The 24,039-nt window shown below is 38.0% G+C and overlaps 1 protein-coding gene across 3 annotated transcripts in view; it reads right to left on the bottom strand.

Moving 5' to 3' along the window:
- Window positions 1-24,039, bottom strand: part of DGKH (diacylglycerol kinase eta) — a 171,789-nt gene that overhangs the window by 56,087 nt on the left and 91,663 nt on the right. For 2 of the 3 annotated variants that reach the window (XM_076363380.1, XM_076363390.1), the window contains exons 5-8: window positions 8,425-8,529; window positions 7,965-8,097; window positions 1,296-1,402; window positions 65-190 (exon numbers count right to left, since the gene is read on the bottom strand). In XM_076363380.1, the coding sequence (XP_076219495.1) occupies window positions 65-190; window positions 1,296-1,402; window positions 7,965-8,097; window positions 8,425-8,529 (471 nt within the window). Of the gene's footprint in view, window positions 1-64; window positions 191-1,295; window positions 1,403-7,964; window positions 8,098-8,424; window positions 8,530-9,663; window positions 9,717-24,039 lie in introns of those variants that run through there. The other variant, XM_076363399.1, reaches the window with a different exon arrangement.

The following is a 24,039-nucleotide window of genomic DNA, read 5'->3' as shown; positions in this document are numbered from 1 at the left end:
AAATAATGGCGAGCAATAAAGCTGGCAAAATCCTAGACGCTTGGACGTGGTTCATTGCACCTACCATAGCTTTACACCAAAGGCACTTCCAATCTTGCAGGCGTAAAACACTGCCACAAGTCTTGTCACAGACTGCGCATTTGGCACTGACGGGCAGATTACCCTCTAACCACTGGTGAGGCATAGCTATCTGTGAAGAAGTAGTCACAAAAGTTAAATACTCAGAAACAGAAATTAGAGGGTTTTGTCTCTCAAATGTAGGTGGATTTAAACTATTTCCCACAGCTCTACCCTTTCATCAAAGAAGCACGTATGGCTGACCAGGATAAGCGACACTGATGCTTGCAAGGCAACAGCTATGAATGTGGACTATGGTGGTGTTTCACATGCTAGGCAGAAAACGTGACAGCTGAAGAAGGGAGACACATCTCATTCAACTATTCGTGGTACTAACCACAAAACAACAGGGCAGTTAAATCTAGAGACTCCGTAATACAAATAAGTACACATTCACTTAATGTTAACTACATGACACAAACCAATTGAAATAACTAAAATTCAGAAGAATAGGCAGGACAGCAGAAAACCTCTGTGGATTTACGTACCCCCTCACCATGGCTGGTAAGTCACAGCTCCATAAAGCAGTCCCTAAATGCAGTGCAAAGCTTTACTCAGTGCACTCTTTGTCCCGTTAATACCACGGGCAACTCAGGACACTCATAGGTATGCAACTTAGTACTAACCTTCTAAGAAGAAGTTTCACGCCAGTGGCACATACACAGTTGTGTTTCTAAATATAACCCATCTATCACAACAAACCTCTGAAAAGCTTTTGTCATTTCTCCTGCTAATTTTAAAATTCCTGCTTTCATCAGTAAAAAGCCCCACACACATCAGTGAATTCCAAACAGGCCTCCTGGGGAACAGCTATTGGTAAGGAGGACACAAAATAGATTGCCACAGCACGGTAACAGTATAAAATACCACCTTTGCTTAAGAGCAGTAGGAACTTCTGGGAGCAATTCTCCAGCTTCAGAGTTTCTCTGCATGCGGCCTTTAAAATCTTGTAACACGGCTGCAATCTAGTGCCCACAGATACTAAACTTGTCTTGTGAGATAAGAATATAACTTTTGTTCTAAATACCACGTTAATCTTTGAAAAGTGTTCAGGAATATAGCCACCTACCATTAACTTCAATGGGTCACATGGCAATATTTCTATGCTTAGCCTTTTTTTTTCCCCCCATAAAGAAGAAACAGCTTTGGAAAATACTGTAAATATGAATAGTACTTACACCATCTTCATCTTCAATGATGTCTTTTCCAATTGAGGCTAATGTAGTCCATTTGCAGTTATTTGTTGCTCGGACAGCACATCTTTTATGTGCTTTAAACTTACACACTGGAAGGCACACATAAACATGTATACTATGTTATTTGCTGTATTTCAGTGATACATATCTTTAAAAAAATTACAGATATTCCATAAAACAGCCAAGTACACGTCACTTAGTGTTGCACACATGACACAACCCAACTAAAAGAAAATTCAGTTCATAATCACTCCAGCTTTAACTCTCTAAACTGAGTTTAACTGCTTAGCTGTAGCCCATTTCAGCCCATGTGCCCTGAAATCCACATCGGTTCCCATTTTTTCAGGTACAATGCAAGGTACTAAAGTACAAATATATCTTTAACTGTGTTTTTGCCTTTTCTATTCCTCCAGTGACACAACTCAGATACCTGGTTTAAATTTGCACGAGGTGATGGGAGAGTGTTTCACAGAAGTATTTTCCTTCAGGAGCTCTGTTTTTTTGCTTAAAGGATCCCTTTTGGGCACCATACTATGCCTGTTTTCCCAGAAGCTGAGGTAGTGAAGGGTTAGGTGGTGATATATTTATTCAGGATACTGGTGGTTACAATATTTTCCAAGAGGTTACATTAAGTGAGGAAGAGCCTGACTTCTTACTGGATCGTTCATTAAAAATCTTACTAATTGGAATACTCAGCACCAGTGTGTAATACAGGCAGACATTTTGACAATCTAAATAACTATTTATATTTTGTTCAACTCAATTACTATGACTAGTTAATGATATCATATTAGACCAAACAGACTGACGCACCCAACTGTGGGTATTTCTGTTACTGGAAGTGTATGAGATCATACAATTTAGAGTGCATTATATAAATTATTTTGGCAAAGACCATTAAAGGTTTATGAGAACTAGCCAGCAGACCAGAAGTAGTAGTCTCTTTTCAAACAAATATTTGACAGGAAACTATCAAAAGCTTTGGCCCATCGCTTGTCCACCATTAAAAAACATTAAGCCATGGTACAAAAGGTCTTGTGAATCATACATTTCTCATTTTAATTCTACTGATCCATTGCCAGATCAATTTAAAAAGTGAATTGAGACTATGTAGGCAACATCTGAGTTTGAGAGCAAGCCTCATTGTTCTGGGAGACGTGTGAAAGTATGTGCTTAGCTCAAAGAAAGAGAAGGAAACAGAAAAAGGAATTTTGTTGCTTTTACAGTAACTCCCCTGGTCATTTCGAAAAGCAGCATTCATAGACTCAAAGGGTGCAAATATCCCATATTCCTCAACTAACAGGGTAGGCTCGCATTTTCAGAACAGATCAGCATCATATTGTGTGTTTGCCAACCTAAGCTGGTTCCAAGCATCTAAGGAAATCAGCTCTGACAGAAGCACAGAAATAAAGGCTGCATTTTCAAGTGATGGGCCCTGAGCAGTTTTGCCACTTGAATGTTTTGGAGAAGATATGCCACTGAATTCAGCTTCCTACTCATAAATGATATGCATTTGTCTTTGCCACACAGATCAAAGTACAACAAATCAGGGATGAGGGGCAATAGGAAATTCCAAATTACGAAGGCATTACAAAGTAAGGGAATTTTCAAATCCTATTGAGCTACAATTCAACTAGATCTCAGGTTTAACCTCTGCTCTCTCAACAAGGCAAGGACAAATTCAAACCCAGGATCTGAGGAGCTGCAGCAAGCCACACCATGGATGGCAAGTGACAGCTAATGTTTGCTTTGTGGGTACAGTATATAACTTACCAAATCTCAGATCAGACTTTCTGTAGGTCAACCCCCTGCAACCCCAATATCATCAAACAACAATTCATGTTACTCTGAGCATTAAACATTATAAAAAAAAATGACCTTAAGACACAGATGTAACTTTCGAGCAAAATACATAGCAGTACAGAAGAGACGGGTACAGCAAGGAAACTTTTAAATCAAATCTCAACCTTAGAGTTGAGATTTAGTTATAGTTTATAGATATAGTTACCACTACCCCCTAATTTCTTTTGTCTCAGATGACACTGCATCCCATTCATGAATCAGTCTGATCTCTGAAATCTTTTGGAAACGTGCAGACATACTGCTAGACATCAATGGCCATTACTTCGCCAATGGAAGTTAAAAAACAAGAAAAGGAAAAATTTAGCCAAACCAAATCTAGAATTTTCGTAGAACATTATTTTAAATTTTAATTTCCCGTGTAAATGTTTCTAGCTGGAATACGAAGCAGATCTCTCAGAAAGCCAACCAAGAGAACCACTGAATGAGCAAACAGTTGTCACACTGGTACCAACATCTGCTGTCAGACACAGTGATTAAATCTAGAGCTATTATTATCTATAATGAAGAAAAGTCAACATTACTGAGTGTTATCATAGGATCTCTTGCTCTGAAAATATACATCTTTGTTGTAGAACACTTCTGTTTCAAAGGCCTTTCATTCTAACCACCCACCAATTAATTCAACTACATTGGCAGGACACTCAATTTTTTTACCCCCAAACTTACCACTCTACCACCTATTTTATGATGAGTTTTCTCTTCTGTGTTCTTCAAAGAAGAACTGGCTCAGACTGTTCTTTTCCAACTTCAAAGGCCAAAGCCAAAGTTTTGAAACTGATCTGAAGATCCCTGAGCTGGAATCTATAGTTTAAGTTGTCAAGATAGAAGGATTTGTCTTCAGGTATTTCAAGAAACCTGCTGTTTTGTTTCCAAGAATACTATCACATGACAGATGGACAAGCCACAGTGAAAACAGTGTGACTCACGTGAAAACAGCAACCTAACTTCACTCCCATTTGAAGTTTATGTCTATGTTACAAAGGATAAAATTCAGCAGTTTCTCACTAGTTTTACTATTTTCACCCCAATAAATAACTCTCTAAGTTAATTTAATATTACAAACAGTGTTAAAAGAATAGTCATATTACAAAGTCAAGTACTACAAAGTTAAGTTACTCGTGCAACTTAACTTTGCAATATAGCTTTGCAATACAGCTTCTGCATGTAGGTGTAAAGTCTTCAGTTATACGATCATACATTTTTGAGACTAGGACCCTCATTCACTGCATGCAATGGACGGTTCGTGATAAGTATGCAGCTGTGCCATACTCTGGTTCATAATAATTTTCAACCGGTATTTGCCTTATTTACTAAAAGCTAATGAAATACTGCTTTTTAGATATTCATTTCTTCCTGGCCTTTTAAAATTATTATTATTATTATTATTATTATTATTACGCTCAGTACTACTACAATTAAGACCTTTTTTTCCAATACTGTATATCTTCAAAGTATCAGTGACTTCAGAACAGCTTCAACTGATTTTTGCAGTTATAGAAAACTCAGCATTTCTGTGATACAGGTCCCAGTTTATAAACAACACACAACTACTGATTTGATCAAAAATCTTATTTAAGTGATTTCCCCAGGATTACAGAGGGGCACAGTGTGATTGATACAAAGTCACAGAACACAGTTTTCTATTACTCCTTAATTCTTTAACAATGAACATCCCTTCTCTTCCTGACCGTTTCATTCACTATTCACTCTTCAGCCTGTGCAGAAAATGCGGCAAAAATCCTGGAGACAATGACTACCCAAATAGTGCATGTACAATACCCTGTGCAGTGGGTAAGAAGAACAGGGGTTTTGTGGATGAATGTTGTGGAGATCAGTCCTTTAGAGCTAGCTAGAGCAACGCAACACACAGACAGTATTTGAAAAGTGGATTATCTTTTGAGAAGACATGCATCTCAAAGGAGTGCATGATTAAATTTTTTAAAAGTCAATTGTTTTTTGAGCAGTAGAAAGAATGAAGCCTGGTTTGATATGAATTTACATCTTCAGTTTGATATACATATCGATTCTTTGACTTCTAAAAAGACACAAGTTCACACTACAGTCTTTTCCCTAGCAAAGGTATTAACATACCCTCTTTTCCTACACTGGCTTCCACAAAACTTACAGGAGTATCTTCAGGGTGACCTGCAATTAATTTGGTCAACCTTTGCCGAAGGCTACTGGGAGGGAAGGTGTCCTGAAAAAAGAAGGCACCTATCTTATCTCCAAAAGAAATGAGGCTTGTTGTGTGGTCAGGCTGAAAAAAACAGTCGTGTAGCGCTGCTGGAGACCAGCAGCTCTAAGAGAATTAAATATTACAGGACTGACCTTCTGAAGTATTGTAAGTTGCAAAATATCAGCAATGGGATTTATTTTTATTTTTACCTACTGTTAACAGTCAAGAATCAGACCACAAAGAGTACAAAGACTCTAAGCTACTTTCAAGATAACTTGGTGTGCCAGTAACCCAAACCACTGAGAGGAGGAAGAGCTCCAATATCTCTTGAGAAGAACATCTCATGCTTCTCAATACAAGACATAATAGAGTAGCCTGGGATCAATGACCACACAAATAATTGAATTTAGTATAGATATAAATGGATTCCCAGCGTAAAGCAGTGCTGGAGGTTTCAGATACCAGGCATGAATATTTAAACGTTTTAAAGATGTAATGAGAAAAAGTAGCACAGAACATGTCTGGGGAATCTTAAGACTCCATACTTCCTACATCATCTCCTCAAACAGTGTATATTGCTAACACAGGGTAAGTAAAAAAAAATAGGTGGTGAAATGCATTAGCAGTGCACATGACAGAAGCAAGTAAATATGAACTCAGTCACATAAGAATTTCAGAGAAAGAAGTAGTATCAAACCAAAATACACTTCTTAGATGAAAAAATTAAGGATGGTTAACACGTGTTTTTATACAGAATCGGGGACAAAGTATGAGTATTCCAGTAAGACAGTCAACTGTCAAATGATTTAGATTAGATGCATAATTAAAGTTCTCCTTTTAGTTTTAAAAAAACTTGGGAAAAAAATAAAGAAAATAGATGTAAACTAGTATCTAAGAAGTCGGAGGAGGTAAACTTATTAATAGATAAAATAATTTCATAGTATCTATATCTAAACCAATCCAGGTCATACACATTTATGAAACTGTGGACCAGTGAAAACAAATCCAAACTACCTTCATGAGCGATTCGTAAAAACTGCTGAAAGATCAACTGGCATCAGAAATGTGGATAAACGTAGCATTAGTTTGTAATAAGTTATGCAGAAAGGTGACAAAGTCCAAATCTGGAAATTAAGGAAACTTCCTTAATGTAAAGTTAATGCCAACACCTTGGAAATTAAAACCATATGTAGAAGCAAAATAAGACACTGAAAAAACAGAAAACTATGAACCACCACCATTAACATTGATAATCTTACAAGAATAATTCTTGTTAAACAGTGTTTTAAAATAGCCATAATATTAACTTATGAAAGGATAAATTCTTTATGAAAGGAAAGAAGTCTTTCCTTTCCTCTGCCTGAGCAAATATAACGGTATTTGTACACAGAGGCAATACAACTGCATTTTAGTTAAGCACACGATACTTCCATCTGCCAATATCAGACATTGAAAATACCATAATTGCCTTAAAACTGTCCAAACAACTTATATACAGTGGAAAACATACACCAGAGAAGCTGGAAGTAACTATGCTACTCCTAATTTCTACGAAATGGGTTCGTCTCGTTCCTTGGCAACTGCACCATTAGCTACATTAAAACCATGGACAATTTAGGACAGTGGGTTAATGTTTCCTTTGTAAGATTTCCTTAATACACATTATTATGCTCAGACCTCAAGTATTATAGCAGCATCAATAACAGAAATGCATTTGCAGTTGGGTAACATGCATCCAAAAAATCAAGTTTTGAATGGTGTAACTGTAACTCTTTTCTGGACAGTTAGCTATTTTGGTAATTAAATATCTCTGCATTTCATATATATCATAAGGTCACACGGATGCTTTATTTTCTGCTGGATTCTAACACAAGCAGACTTGTTACCACTTTTTCACAGAACTTGCAGCAGAAAATAAATAAGCTGTTTCAGATTTATTATAAATAATTGATTGCGAAATACATTTCTCCAGATAAGCTTAATGCTGAAGTCTTAGCCACACCTCCTTTTAGTTTGTGCTGGATTTCATCTATTGAACCATCAAAATGCAAAAGCGTCTACATCTCTACTCCCTCACTACATGAGAGAATTTTTAAAGCAATAAATCTGTCCTCATCTGTCCTGCTTGTACTGCAGGATCAGGCAGCAGCAACAGAGCAAACAAGAATTGGAGGGGAAGAGGTCGTAGCACTGAACAAAGTGTTAAGAATTTTTATAGATTTTGGGCAGAAACTACCATTATGATTTTTTTCCTGAGGAATGCCGATTCTGCAAACTAGTAAGACTATTTCGTTTCACATTTTTGACGGGCAAATCAAATAAATCCTATCTTTTCTTGCAAACCGTCCACACAGCACATTCCAAACTGGTCGCTGCAGCAGAAGGAACCGCTTTATTGAGATGAGTTAGAAAAAGGCACCTGGAGCACGAAGAAGGTGAGCCAGATCATTAGCAGTCCCTCTGCCCAGAAGAAAGTCGCTCTAATGAATAGATATCTCCCTTCAGGCTTTTTTCTGACTCGTTATTTTCAGAATCATTACTCGTCTGAAACTTTCAGCCATCTGTCTACATACGCAGCATTATAAACAGGGGGAAGAACGCGTTTATTTTACCTTCACAAGACAGGCCGTGAGAAGTGACTCCAGAGAGGCTCTCTCTACACACGTTACAGAAGGTAGGTCGGGCATGGGAGCAGGCGTACCAGTTATGCATCCCTGAGAAATGTTCCACATTAAACTGTGCGGTCTAGTAAAGGAGAAGTTAAGACAAATTTGCAAGTACAGAACACAGCTACGGTGACTGAAATTACCTATGGTTCCATATTACAGGGGATGACAATGCAATGTTCACCAAAAGTATTTTCCAAAGGGTATTTAGCCTGCTCTCCCTCCAAACTTCTAAACAAAAGTGTGATAATAAGCTCTCATTTCGCTAGTAAAGGTCTTAACAAGAAGCTTCGCTCTGACATTAGACACGCTTTTCACACTAAGGAGGGTGAATACTCCCGTTCTGTGTCCTGTAGCTTGATCTGTTGAGGTAGAACAGGTTGCACCAAGAGGGATGTCAACTTACCTCATAGTGTTCTCTGGACTGAACGGACTTCAGAGAGCTTATCCAGTCCTCCATTTCTTTTCTGTTCTCAGCACACAATATTAGCCTCCTAAATGGAGTGATTATCTGAAAAAGATAACGCATTCTGATTAATCCAGATATAGTAAAAATCATGATAGGCTATAATAGTTCCAGTACTCTTTCCTGCAAGATGATGCAAAAGGAAGACATGCCCTAGATCACAAGATATTAAATGCTTAAAAATATTTTCTTTAATACACTACCAACAACGAAGGAGTTTGCTTTTCCTTTTTCAGTTCCCAAGATTCGAATCAGGCTTCGGTATAGGTCCTTACAATCTATATTGATCATTCCTCCTTCTCAGCTCTTTGTCTATGCACTGAGATTGAAATACTCAAATGGCAGGCACTGAAACTGCTAAAACAACCGTTCTGGAAATTACTAATTGACTAAGATTGCAATCCTATTTCATAACAGCATTATAGCAACTGCAAGGTCCACTCCAATTGCTAGAGACAAAAACACATCAAAATCAAAAGCCTGGAAGCATTAAACAACAACAAAAGCTTTCATCATGTATATTGGTATTAAATTTATACAAATTTAAACATACATAAATTTAAAACAGAACTTTCTATATAAAACTCAGTATAAGAACACATACAGATCTTTATAAAAAGACACAGAGAAGAAAAACAAACAGCTGAAATCACATCCTGCTAGGATGATTGAATGGATTCCTGGAACGAGTTGATGCTGGGGATTTTTCAGTGGTCTGGAGTTGGATTCTAGAAACCTGCATATGCTGTATCTAGGAGGTTCAGAGTATAAGCTGTTTTCCCCGCTCCCTCACCAGTAGAAAAATAATGAAAATAACAGGAAGGCACCACAAACTATCAGCTAACTCCCACTGATATTATTTTGAGCACTGCACTAAAATAGACGAAGCAGTTACTTACATAGCAAAGAATTTAAAACAAAATAAGTACATGAAATTAAAAGAAAGTTATTTGTTTTGTTGTAGGAAGTCTGAAAAAGAAAATTAAATCCTTTATCAGTCTTATGCATAAATCTATTGCATAGTATGTACCACCCACACTTGCAAATTACTTAAGTAAAACAAAGAAAGGACCACCAAAACATGATAGCTGAGTATTGTTTTAAATGCTACAGGCTAGATATTGTAACATTTGCACAATATTAGTAAACACTTATCTACATTTAGCTGCATTTACTTACCCAGTCTCTGCCGTAAATAGTCTCTAGCCTTGATTTGTCCTATCCACTTCTTCATTAAACTGAGCTGCACTTTAACATATCTCAGAGGCAATGTAACTGAAGTGCAGCAAGCTGCAAGTCACATGGAGGGGAGGCAAAAACCCCGTGGGCTTGCTTTTTTTTTTTCCTTTTTTTTTTATGTACTCACTTCACATGGAATGGAATAGTTTCTCTGTTTTCTATTTCCTTCAATCTTGCTTAAGCTTTTTAATAAGGTTTATTAGTAGCTCTCCACGGCTCTTCCTAAAGAACAGTTAATGCAAAGAGCAATGCTTCTCTCATTAGTTTGGAGCCAAACAGACGCTTTATTACTTCAAAATGTTTTTCTAGGCCAGGTCATCAAATGAAGCCCAGAAAAGCCATTAAATCATAATATAACCCTGGCTCCAACAACAATCAGCATTCTGCTGGAATTTCCAGGTTTCAGTGGACTCAGAAATCTTATTTGGGCAAATACACCCACCAGATTACTTCCTATAATATAGCATGACATTATAATATGGATTAAGTAAGGACAAGTCCGCCCAAAACTCTGCACTTTGCGTCCATCCTTCCCCCACACTCATTACCGATGCTAACCTGTAACCAGATGTTGTGAAATGCCATTAAGCAACAACAGCTGCATTTATTGCTGAAGACTCCTGACAATCTTGATCTTTTCAAGTAATATTTATTTATATTACTCATGTCTTTAATACTACTGATGACAGAAATCCCTTGTGCATCCCCCCACTCTCCCCCCCCCAAAATCAAGGCCTTAGTTCAGTTGTTCACACGTAGTTATCTAGTGCCAATGGAGATGCCCTTTGGTAGCCAGAGCATCGGCACGGGGCAGGTAAGTATGACAGAGGACTATAGCACCCAGAACGGCAGCTATAAATAAGCCAGGTGGGACACCAAAGGCTATCTCAAAAGGTACTACACACCCATGTATTGGCAACCAAATCACGTCACCAAACATTGCTAACTAATGCATGTAAACATACCAGAAATTCCTATATCCCAACTTCTTATTAAATTCAGAGCATAATGAACTTAATAAAGTTCAGAGCATTTCAACAGTCTAAAAGTTAAATTATATACTGACGATCACATGAATGTAGGATCAATTATTATTAGTGCTATAAAAATAAAGTGGAAAGTTGGAAGACATACATATTTGTAAATATAGGATCTATAACATGATGGTTAAACTACATATTCTCTTTGATTTACATATTTTAACAACAAACTTCACGAAGGTATATGATAACATGAAAAAAGACAAAATGCATTATATACAAAAAATGTCAACAATGCTTGATTTTTTCTTAAAAAAAAAAAAAAAGAGAAACAAAGCAGTCCATATAGGTTCTCATCTATTTCAGTCTACAAAATCATGGAGAAGATGTACTCTCATTATTTATTAGATATTTCACGCAACATAAGAACTCAGGAAACCAAGGAAATTATTAACAAACAACAAAAAGTGTTTTTTCCTAAATGTAACACATTATTTAGACTTGAACAGTATTCCCAAAGGATACTGAGGACACCAGAAGTATAAGTGTCTAAAAAGGTATTTGACAAATTCATCACGAATAGATGCATCATATACAATAACATACAATATCCGAAACCTTCAACTTAGCAAGTCTTCAAAATCCAACAAGAAGTGAACGTTGGGAAGTTACGCAAGAGGAAGAATCACTGTATGTGCTCTGCTGCTTATACTCCTTTCTTGAGTACCTGCTACCGCTATTACACTACTTTGGTTCAGTATGGTTTTATGAGCTTTACGCTAACTCAGTATAGCTGTTCTTGCTTGTCCTAAAGTGAGAATGACTTCCTATACCTTCTTATTTGCATTTACACAGAAGGCATGCTTTCTTATGGATGTTTACAGAATGTTATGATTAACTAACTTGTGGGACATTTAGAGTGCATTCATTAAAGACAGTTGAACCTGTATGCAGACATAATCAAAATTAAAATGGATTTAATTGTCCTTAAAACTATTTTCCAGCCATGTAAATTTGGATGTTACTAGTAATCTTATCTCATTGCATGTAGTCGTATTCAAAGCCCTGTATCTTTTCTTCTACTGACCAAAGTCAGTATCTTTTCTTCTATTATATATTACCTTTTTTTAAAATTAATGCTCGCTGCCCCAAATATTGTTATTTATCTATCACTCTGAATATGCTAAACTCTCAACAGACAAGAAGAAATTGTATAATACAATGACAAAGGAAGTGTCACAGGAACTACTGGAAGACCATTGAGGTAACATAAGAATAAGAAAACTCTTAAATCTTGGAGGAACTCAGGTGCTAATGGTTCACACACTGACAAAGCAGGAGACAAATCAAGAAGGATGAAGACAGACAAAAGGCCTTAAAAATAAATAAATCAAGCAGATTTAATTTAGAAGATTAAGTTACTTTGAAAATTTTCACTGTTGTCAAGTAGCCAAGAAGAAGTCATTGCCGATTTTGGAAGAGAGAGTTATCAAAGCCAGATACTGCAGTATATTGGAAAGTAATGAAATTGAGGTAGTGGGAATAAAAAACACTTTTAACGCAGTAGGTATAGGGAAAGAGTGAGCATATACAGTCTCAAAAGTTGAAGGCAAACAACACAAGTCCTAAAACATCATAGAGAATAAAGAATGTCTGGATAGGAAGAAAAATGGTCCATTACTGTGATAATGTTCCTTTCTATTCAGAAAAATAGGGGACTTTTTGAGTGGGGAATGAAGGAGAGAACAAGAAGACATTGTTCAGTCTGCCACCATATAGGTCTTGCCATAAATTGGGATTTTTGCACATGTTGACACTAGGATAATTTGGCTTCTAAAAATATACACATACTCATATATATATATATATATGTACATACACATCTGGAAACTACTTTGATGAAAATTACACAGTCAAGTTTTGGGCCACTACTGCAACTTTTCTTTCAAACAACACCTATTAGGAACAAGCTTAACATCTTGAAAGGAAATAAAATTGCCATTAAATTTAGTGTAAATCTGAAAGCACCTTTCGCTTTCAAAGGGGCTAACTTTACCAATAACATTCTATATGCCTTCAACCCAATGGGTTTAGATTTACGATCTGTAAAATAAACTCATAGAGAGTTCAATTAAAGCCTATTGCCTAATTTTTAATATATTTAATATATTTTATCATATCAGCAATATATAAGAAAATACAATTCCCAAAGCTTGGTGGCTACATTTCTGGTTTCCTTTACCGATTCAAAGAAAAATGCAGACACTACATTTGCTAATCAAGAAAATAACGGTCTACATCTCAGCAGCAACACAGCAGCTATTGTAAAGCACCCTGCTTCCTGCAACATGATATTTGCATTAAGGCACCTTCTGCTGCTCTAAACTATTATCAGGCATTACACTAATAGCACTTTCTATGGCCGATCTTGAATTGACTTAGTAATGTAGAAACATCACTTAGAATCCGAAATGGGCAGGGAAATGGTTTTCCTGTTCTTTGAACAGATATTTTTAAAATATCTTTCTGGAACTAATGAAGAGAGGGTGATATAAAGAGAGCGAGCACCCCCACCTCTCCTCTTAGGGACCGCACCCGATGCCTGGGGCATGAACGTAACAGATTTAATGCTGTGTAACTTCTCAGTGCTTCTAGACATTGGCGAATGAGTTCTGGCAAATACCAGGATAACATGTTAATGCCTTGCTTGCTTTCTGTCTGCCCCTATATTTCCCTGTCCTCATGCAGGTGGGTCCATATGAATGCGACGTATGAATGCACCTCCATCACAGTGGTGGGAGTAGACCGCTGGGGTCATTGATGCTCCCGTACCTACCAGAACTTGTCTGCAAAAATCACAGTGCTATCAGTTGGGCAGCTTTCTACAGTACTTTAATTTCTTGGATTCAGGATACTAAATGAATTATAACAGTACTGTCACTGTCAAAGGTGTAGTTGGTGCTTTATGGTGCTTTATGGTGAATCGTCACTATTATTTTTCAAGATGAGCCGAGCCAGGCAAAAGTATAAACTACAAAGGCTGTGGAAGATTTAAAAGCAAAGCGAGTAATAAATGGCTATTATATTTGCCCAAGTACAATACAGAATTTATAATCAGAACAATTAGCTCTGTCTACTCCACTAAAACGTTGCTTCCCTCTTTTTGCTGGCCTTCTCCTATTTCACTGTTGCCAAGCTCACAAGTAATGGAAGTAATGTGCGGTTTGGGCCCCCATGATAAAAACTCCTAGGAGGGGGAAGAAAAGGGTTAGTCCCACACAGCATCTCCTGCACCAGTACACCAGGACAAATGGGCTTAACTAAAAGGTGGGACAAAAGCGGTTACATCGCAGAAACAGGTATAAGGTCTACTCTGACTTCACTCTGCAGTAGAATCCAGCCCGGATAATTTAGCAAAAATAAAGGAGCATCTCCCAGAATAGATCCAGGCACATGAAGGACAAGAAAGTGATCGGGAGTAGTCAGCATGGATTCACCCAAGGGGAAGTCATGCTTGACGAACCTGATAACCTATGATGAAGTGACTGGCTTGGTGGATGAAGAGACGAAGGTGGATATCGTCCACCTTGCCTTCAGTAAGGCTTTCAGGACTATCCCTTAAGATCCTCATAGAGAAGCTGATGAAGTATGGGCTGGATGAGCAGACAGTGAGGTAGACTGAAAACTGAAAACTGAAAACTGGCTGAATGGCTGGGCCCAGAGGGCGGTGATCAGTGACACAAAGTCTAGTTGGAGGCCAGTAACTAGCAGTGTAGTTAATACTGTGCCAGTCCTGTTTAACATCTTCATTAATGATCTGGATGATGGGGCAGAGTGTACCCTCAGCAAGTTTGCTGATGACACAAAACTGGGAGGAGTGGTTGATATGCCAGAGGGCTGTGCTGCCATCCAGGAGACCTCGACAGATTGGAGAAACAAGCTGAGAGGAACCTCATGAAGTTCAACAAGGAGAAGTCCAAAGTCCGGCACCTGGGGAGGAGCAACCCCAGGCATCAGTGTATGCCGGGGGCCACCCAGCTGGAAAGCAGCTTGGCAGAAAAGGACCTGGGGGTCCTGTTGGACAACAAATTGAACATGAGCCAGCTACGTGCCCTTGTGGCAAATAAGACAAATGGTACCCTGGGCTGCATTAGAAGGAGTGCTGCCAGCAGGTCTAGGGAGGTCATCCTTCCTTCACTCAGCACTGGTGAGGCCACACCTGGAGTACTGTGTCCAGTTCTGGGCTCCTCAGTACAAGGGAAACATGGACATACTCGACATAGTCCAGGAAAGGGACACAAGGATGATGAAGGGGACTGGAGCATCTGACATATGAGGAGAGGCTGAGAGAGCTGGGACTGTTTAGCCTGGAGAAGAGAAGGCTCAGGGGGATCTTATTTATATAGGTAAATACCTGAAGGGAGGGTGCAGAGGACGGAGCCAGGCTCTTTCCAGTGGTGCCCAGTGACAAGCTAAGAGGCAACGGGCACAAACTGAAACACAGGAGGCTGAACATCAGGAAACACTTTTTTATCGTGAGGGTAACCAAGTGCTGGCACAGGTTGCTCAACGCAATTGTGGAGTCTCCATCCTTGGAGATATTGAAAAGCTGTCTGGATATGGTCCTGGGCAGCCTGCTCTAGGTGGCCCTGCTTCAGTAGTGGGGTTGGACCAGATGACCTTCAGAGGTCCCTTCCAACTCCCAAATCACTCTGTGATTCTGTGAAAACAGAATCCAGGTAAATCAAGTAATCCAGTTACGACATGTCCAGCCTCGAACTGTAAAACAGATGCAAAAAGTATCCAGCAAAGGTCACTTTGTCAGAAATCTACAGTTCCCCAAATTTGACCTCATGTATCCAATGTCAACCAACTGCTAACAGAAAAATATTATTCCTTCAGAATTATAACTTTAAAATGAGACAGTGACAAGAAGCAGGGTAGGAAAGTTTCATGAATTTGGACTGAAGAATTAGAAATTTATCTTAAATCAGTATTTAAATATAGCAAAAACAATAAACCATTCTTATAATTGTAAACTGGAAACTGCTATATATAGTTCAAGGCCTGCACGTTTCTTTAAAGTCCTTACATAAATATTTGTTAAGCACATTACTTTGCACTGCTGTGCCCTTAGCTCCGGCTTCACCAGCTCATTACACGTCTATCAGATGGGATGGCTTCTGTGCTTAAAGGAAAACATTTAGTTATATATTTAATGGCATTAGGTGCAGTTATACAAAATAAAACAGCACGTGACTATTTTTTCATCTGTAATAGCAGATGCCTGTTTAAACGTCATCCAGCTGCTTGAAGCCAGGGATCCTTGTTCACTAGAAGCAGGAAATTTATTCAAAGTTTACACCAATGGCTTTGTTTATAAAATTATTTGGTATACAGGAACTGCACTAAGGGATACTTTTTAAGGTTTCTCCAGGTATTTTAACCACTTTTAAAGCAAGAAGAGAAAGAAATGTCAGAGAATAGGTAAGTGTAAAACTGCAGGAAGAATGAAATCTGACAATCCTCAGTGCTTGTTCTCCAAACACCCCAACTGCTTCACCGGTGCTGTACCATGAGTTCAGACAAGGAAATAAAATATGGTTTTAATACATTTACTTCTATGCAAATCTTATTGTGTTTCACAAATTAAAGAAACTGTTAGAAAACTAAAGGAAGTAAAAGAGACATTTTCTGTGAGCTATTCTTGAAAAATTTCTGCTTAAGCTCAAAATCTGTAGAAAACAAGCTCCAGGCAAATGTAACTAGAACCAAAATGTACAATATAGCCCAGAATGGTCACATTTTTAAGCATCCCCTTGTCTCCCTCTTCTGAAAAGTGTTCAGCTTTCTTGTAATAGCTCAATCCCAAGTGATTTATCTATGGATTTTAGCCTCACAGCTGAAATACTTTATTGCTTTTTCATAATGAAACTTAAAGCTTCAATGTCTCCAGACACTCTAGGGAAAGGGAGACAGCGCATCAAGTCCGAGATAAGGAGCTTAAAACTTGAAAGTCACACCCAAAGCTACCCAAAGAGCTCTCAGCTTCATTACATTTTTTTGTCACTGTCAGAGGGCGGGGGAAAATGAGCAAATGCTAAATGGAGGAAAAAAACCTAAGTGCATCACAAGTGCACACTAATTGCTTTTGTCTAATTTTTTTTTTCCTCAGCATATTAATTTGCTATTTCAGTTTTGTTCTGTTTCTAAGCTGCCTGAATATAGAAGAAGAAAAAAAAAAAAAGAAAACCCTGAGTGGAAAATTGAACAAAATGGAATACAAAGCACTTCCCCTCTCTTTCTGTGGTTTGGGTATTGCTCAGGCTGGGAGCATCAAAAAGCCTTCGTCATTTAGAGGCTAATCAGCATCTGTATGAAGCAGCAGATAGTTCACAACTAGGGAAAAACTAAATCCATCCCAAGAGTTAAGTTACCCGTGCAAAGCTGAGTCACGCTGGTGAGGCCAGCACAGGAACTTGAGCTGTTTCCAGCCATATTCTACCTCCCAGAGATAACAAGAGGCCCCGAGATCTTCATGGATGTCACTCCAGGACCTCTGTCAGCCCTGTGCTAGACTGCAAACGGGGCACGGGGAACGTCTGGATATGCCATTCCCCCATCTTGAAACAGTGCCACGCACTGACCCTTCTGATAACACCAAAGGCAAAATTTAAAATGCAATGTTCCTGGGAGTGATATTCAGCTCAGAGAGGAAGGCACTTTAAGTAAAGACATCTACAAATGTGTCTGAACTCCCACCATCATCACTATATACTCTTAGCAATGTTAACACTCAACTGGAATGCAAAGGAAATTTCAAAGTGTATCCAAACTCAGGAAATTATTGCACATTTGAAGGATAAATCTGATGTAAAGTCTGCTGAGAGGAATCCTAAAGATAGCACCACACACAGTACAGAGCACTTCACTGATACTTCTTTTGTTTTCCTTCACACAAATAATTTCATAATACTAACGTAAGCTCATTATCCATATCTGGATATTATCGTCATCATCATCATCATCATCATCATTATTATTATTATTATTGTTGTTGTTGTTGTTGTTGTTGTTATTATTATTACTGAAATTAGTATGCAATTGAGTTAAGATACACCTATAGCAGACGTTCATGCAGACTAAAGAGTGTTCACACAAGACTGTGTCCAGTTAAGTAAATTTAATGTGTAAACTATTTGAAATTTGGTTTATGTAAATTCATCAAGAAACAGAAACATGTTTCCAAACACAAATCCATTCCTTTCGTGTCCCTGTGGTTTATTAAAGGGAGAAGTCAAGCAAGAGTGTCTCCCTTCAAGGGAACATCAGCAGAAACTATATGTAGAAATTTACTCAAAATACATTTTTCACAAAGAAAAAAAAATGCAGATAGCTGTGCTCCAGAGTTTTCCTACAGAGCAAACCAGAAAGTTTAATCATCCAGGCTAAGAACAAGGCAGTGAAAAAAGCTTGCTTAGCAATAGCTGAAACCAGGGGAAACCACCCCACACCTGGAACAAGCCAAAGCCTTGTGAAGATGGTTGCTGACCCCATGATCCCAGGTGTCTCCCAACACAGGAGTAGCAAGATGATTTCACCAAACTACAGAAATAAGAAAGACGATGAAAGCGAAGCAGCAGAAAGCCCAGAAAAGGTCCGTGCAACCTTTAGGTGAGTGGCCCTCGGAAAAAAACAGACTGAGGTAGAATAGTGTCTGAAAGAGGCTTGAGGCTATGAGTAAAGAAACCATCTCCTGATGTCCGCTGAGACCAAACTGCAGTAAATTGCATTTTGTAAACAAGCGGGACAGCATCAGAGAAATACCTCCACTGGCACCCATAAGCTTTTCTGCACTTAAATACAGCTCAAGACCCTGAACTTTGGGCAAATCAAGAGCCAGTAATAAAACTGAATTGATGTTAGATTATTTAAATCGGAAAAAAACAGTATTGGGATAATTATTCCAACTTTGGGACGATCTCTCTTTGTCTCTGACATTCAAAAAGACAGAAGACTCAAGTGCCCAAACCCAAAGATGAAAGATTTTAAACTCCTTTGGGAAAAGGCTCTTCTCATTTCCTCTTGATGTAGCTTGGGGAAGGTTAAGCAGTTCTCACATTCCCTTAAGTTCTCGTAGTCCCTGAAGAAAAGTCTCAATAACAACTCCGAAAAAATCTGGGTGGCAAGAAAGTAAGCAAAATATGTCCAAGCCTAAGAAATTAACACTATCTCTCCAACATACTGCAAAAGTCTGGCAATGCAGTCTGTTTTCCAAGCCCATCGTGAATATTAAAAGTTAATTTTCTAAAATCGATTAGAAGCAGCTAATCTCAACAATGAGCAGAGAGCTGACTGATGTCAGAAGCAGCAGGGCTGAAATAAACTGCTAAAAAGCAATACACCCTCAGGCCCAGTTGTAATATTCAACTTGAAATTCCGACGAATCGCAAGAATTGAGTTTCCAGTACAACTGGGCAACCTCCCATTAAAAACAGCGGCTGTACAGGAGGATTCGAACATGAAAAGAATTGGTTTATGCTTTAAGCTGGTTCCACATAAATTATATGCCAGTAAACTTTACAACCCCAGCCAAGACGCAGGATACGGTACATTCAGAAATATGGATAGGAAATAGGGTAATCAGAGTTCTGGAAGAAAACAATATAAACTGGAAGAAAACAATATAAATTTTAACCACAGTTGAAGCACAGTTGCTCCAATGGAGTATTTGGCTTCACTAACCTATAAAAATACCTAACCATCTCAAAATAATGGGTCAAAGGAAAATCAGCAGATATAAATGTTTAGTTTTTCAAAATCTATCCAAATTTACAGAATATCAAGGAAATCGCAGACAACTGGATAAAGATTTTTTTGTTTAAAAACATACTAAGCAGAACCCTCTGCTTTCAGGTCAAAGTGAACTGATAAGTCTGACCAAAAAAGTGGAAATTGGAGAAAAAAAACCTTTAACTTTTTGTGACAAAATTACATTCAGGGATTAACTTTAATGAAATGCCATTCATGTTTTGTTTTTTTCTTTATATAATATGAAAAAAATACTTTACACCAAAATTTAATCCCTTTAATTTGAACTAAATTAAGTACTTCTGTTCAAAAAAGTTAAAACATCAGGTTGACCCATAATTATTTTTAGTTCAAGTCATTGAACTGAAAAGACCAATTATTTTTTAATTCCCATCATGCGATGAAATGAAAAGCTAAGGGACATAAAAAAAGTAAGAAGGAATAATAGGAATTTTTAATATGGGAAAAGATTAATAGATAATAAGCACCTTATTATTCTCTTACAAAATTTTGTGGTGCAATTCTTAAACTGGAAGAGAAGTGTAAAGTAGCGATACGGGAAAATTTACAGACAGCACAAAATTTTGATTACTTAGTTCCCCCCCTTGATCACCAAGGCACTTCAGAGCGAGCCAAGCAAGGTATTAAACAGACAGTACAGTGACTTGAAAATCATAGAATCGTAGAATCATTGAGGTTGGAAAAGACCTCTAAGATCATCGAGTCCAGCCGTCAACCCAACACCACCATGCCCACTAAACCATGTCCCTAAGTGCCGCATCTACTCGTCTTTTAAATACTTCCAGGGATGGTGACTCAACCATCAAAAGGTTCAGTGTTAGTAAAAACAAAGAAATACACACCAGAGAAAAAACACAGAAGCATAGAAGAAGTATTTATGAATTACAGACAGCTCCAAATTAACAGGAAAAGGATCTTAGTATCATTACAGAGGATAAAAAAATGCATAATGCGTTGCTGCTGCAGAAAACAGACAAAATGTGGGATCCATAAGGAATGTAAATGAGCATTAATTTAGAAAATAGTCCCAAATATCCATGACTTGTGCTCCCTGAGTGCCAAATTGGTCACTTCACTTACAAGATGGTGCTGCAGAATAATAGTCAGAAGAACAGCAAGAATAGGTAAGAGTATAGAAAAATGTTTACAAAGATTATTTACCTTGGAAAATAGTCAAATCAAAAGGAGGTAATAAAAAATATAAAATACAGAACAGACAGTTTATAGGTTTCTGCTGCCTTTGCCTCATAACACTAGGTGAGAATACTTAATTAAAGCCCAGCACATTAAGAGTTCTCCAAGGAGGTACTTTTCCACAGAATAAATAATTAGACTCTATGGTCTACAGCATCTAAACTAAGCACTAAAACCAAGAAATCAGCAAAAATTTATGATATTAGGCATTTTTGCAAGCATACCCAGAATCCTAGTAATCAGTGTTATTGGCTGGAATATAATCTCTCATTTCCAGCCAATTTCTAATTACTAAGAATTGCAGTAGGCTTTCCAGGACAGCAGATCTGTCTAATGCAGCTTCATGCAGATGACCACTTTTGGAAGATGAATATTCCACAAAAAGCATTTGATTCAGCACCTGATTCAGAAAGCTGAAAGCAGGGGTCTACATTTTAGGTGCCCTGGATGACAAAGCTCCTATAGTAGCTAAGGGAGGATTAGTTAATAATCAGTGGAGTTTATACCAAATTGAGCAGTAACAGGAATCTACTTTAAAGAACTACTAATTTTATCCTAGATACCTAAATTTAGAGATCTATAAACCCATCATTGAGTCCCACCCTGAAGTTAGGGCAAGCTGAATCCCCATCCTGAGTATCATCTAGCACGTTAATTCTCATATTCCTGCAGGGCACCTTCCAGAACAACAGTGAAATTATTTCCTCTGTTACTCTCAGATGCAATCTAGCCAGGATTTTCACTTTTCTGAATATACATATAGTAAGAAATGGAGTGTCCGTTGCTTTGTGTAATTCTTAGGTGCATTTGCTTAACCCAAATCAAATGTCTAAAGCCAGCTATATGAAGTAATGCCTCAAAGCCAGTAATTCTACCCTAAAATTATTATTTTCCATCACATTTATCACAAAAAAACATAACTTAAATAAATGTTTCAAACATCAGTTTGGATGGATTAAATATAGTTGCTGCCACACGATGCCTGTGCATTTCATGTGAGGCTCTAGGATAGATTTATAACCCTGGGCATTCTATATATCCACGTGGCTCAACAACTGAAAGGCAGCATGGTTAACATCTACAGATTTTTCTCCTCAACAATATGCATCAGTTCTTCATCATCAAAAGCAAGGCAGAGGTAGAAACCTAAGCCAAAAGCTAACCTGTCAAAACCTCCGTTTAAATCACAATTCATAATCACCTTTGTTGCCCTGAGGAACTTTGTTAATTGAATATGCCTGTTCAAGAATTATTTTAGTACTTAAAAATCCCATTCCTTATACCTATTAGAACAAAAGCATGCCACCAATGTTCCACATGCCCATGCTTGCATGCTGGAGAGCACTATTCAGCCTCATTCAGTCTCAAGTCTTGTTCTGAGAACAATAAAGAGATTTTTCTAAATGCACTTGAGATATCAACAAGCCATCTTCCATCCCTGCAAACCAAAACGCATAAGGAATTACAGCTCTCAGCAGAATTGGTCACTGCCCCATCTGCTTGCATGCAATAAGGATGGGAGACTGATTCATCCCCAAAGTCTCCCCAAAGAGGTGACATGCTGTGCAACTACACTCCTCAGGTTGTGCTGAGACAACATAAACCACCCCCTGAGGCAAAGCAAAGTGCTGTGGAAAAAACGTTCAGCAGAGTACCCAACACCATTACAAGGACTCAGCGCCCACCCACGCCACTGAACTGTAGGCATGGGGTGAGCAAAAGCCTCTGTGGGCTCCTGATGTGGCTGATGGAGAGGGTGATGCACATCTTTGATGGGTTGAATTGGCTTCTTGAACCTCTTCTCTCTCTTCCCACAGATTTAGGAGACTGGTACCTAACAAGCAAGTAGGAAGAATCTGGCCTTGAGGGTCTCATATAACGACTCTGAAGTCAAGGGACACCTTTTCCTCTATTTAAGAGCCTCTAGATGAGGATGCTCAGAACTACAAAACACCTATAATCTATTACAAGGCACCCTAGTGCAAGCTTGTGCACTAGGAACTAGTTGCTAGAAATGAGTTGGTTGTTCATTGAAAAGTAGTATCATCAGCAATAAAGAAAAAACTGAAACAGATGAGCTGGTTTAAGTTTAGCAGCTCCTCATTTTAATTAGCAGATATTTATTTATCTCAACTTTCCCGTTAACCTCAATTTGTTTGTAGGAAGAAAGGAAAAGTAATTCTGGTGCATAAACACTGATATTTAGTTACATAAAATATTCTGCAAGCATGCGCATTACAAATAAACTCAACCTTAAATCTGTGTGTTATGACTAATTTTAGGACTTGAGTTTTATCCAAAAAAAGAGCATGGAAAATCTTGACACACACACCTCTGTCTCCAAACAGACAAACTAGAAAGGGCAAAAGAAGGCAAACCAGTAGCTTCTACAAGCTGGGGGTAGGAGATTGAGGGGAGGGGGGGATTTAAGTGACATGACAAAAGGATTTGTAACAAAAAGAAAAAAAAAATATAAATTTTTAAAGGTGTGTTTTCCTGGAAAAATGGTCATTTTGTGTATATCCCATCTACATAAGTTTGTGTTAAAAATATTCTCTATTGAGACAAAGAAACAAGAGGGGTACATTAATTAGAGAAAGCTAAAGTTAAGGATTTAATATTTGCTTTTTTTAACAAAGAGAATGCTAACAGAGCACTTAGAACATAAAGGAGAAAAAATAAGTAATTCTAAGAAAGGCTGGATTATCTTTTTTAAGATGGAAGGGGAAAAAAGGCAGACACACATGTTTCTTTTTATTTATAAGGACTATTGCTGGAAAGCTAACCACCCACCCCACCCTGCCCGACTCCAAACCAGTGCAGGCAAGGCCAGAGATGTCTTACTTCACTGAGCTGTGTTGCTGGGAGACTAGGTTAGGCAAACACAAAGAAAGAAGCCAGAAGATTAAGCGAGATGACGACTATTACCATATTTCACAGTCAAATCAGATGACACTTCAATCCAGGAGAGCTATAAATCCAAATGATTTTTCAAAATGAATTTGAAGACTCCTTAGAGAAAACACTGTTTGCCCTAAATTACCCAGGACACGAAAATATATAGTGTCTCCAAAGCTGTTAAAGCTGTAGCCCCTGAGATTTCTTTTTGCATTACTGTCTTCCCCAGAAGTCTTGATACTAGATACAAAACATGCCTTTGGTGAAGAATGAGATACTGAGTGGGCCTAAAGGATTATAAAGGATACCAAAACACCAAACATTGTAAGGAAAAAAAAAAAGAAAAAAAGAAAGAAAAAAACCCCAAAACATGCCACTCTTCTTCCTCACACAAAATTACACCAAGATCATA

This window comes from Aptenodytes patagonicus, chromosome 1 (genome assembly GCF_965638725.1).
Source record: "Aptenodytes patagonicus chromosome 1, bAptPat1.pri.cur, whole genome shotgun sequence".
In the NCBI taxonomy this organism is placed as follows: domain Eukaryota; kingdom Metazoa; phylum Chordata; class Aves; order Sphenisciformes; family Spheniscidae; genus Aptenodytes; species Aptenodytes patagonicus.
Note: the sequence above shows the minus strand (reverse complement) of the source record. Positions and strands in the feature narration are given on the sequence as shown.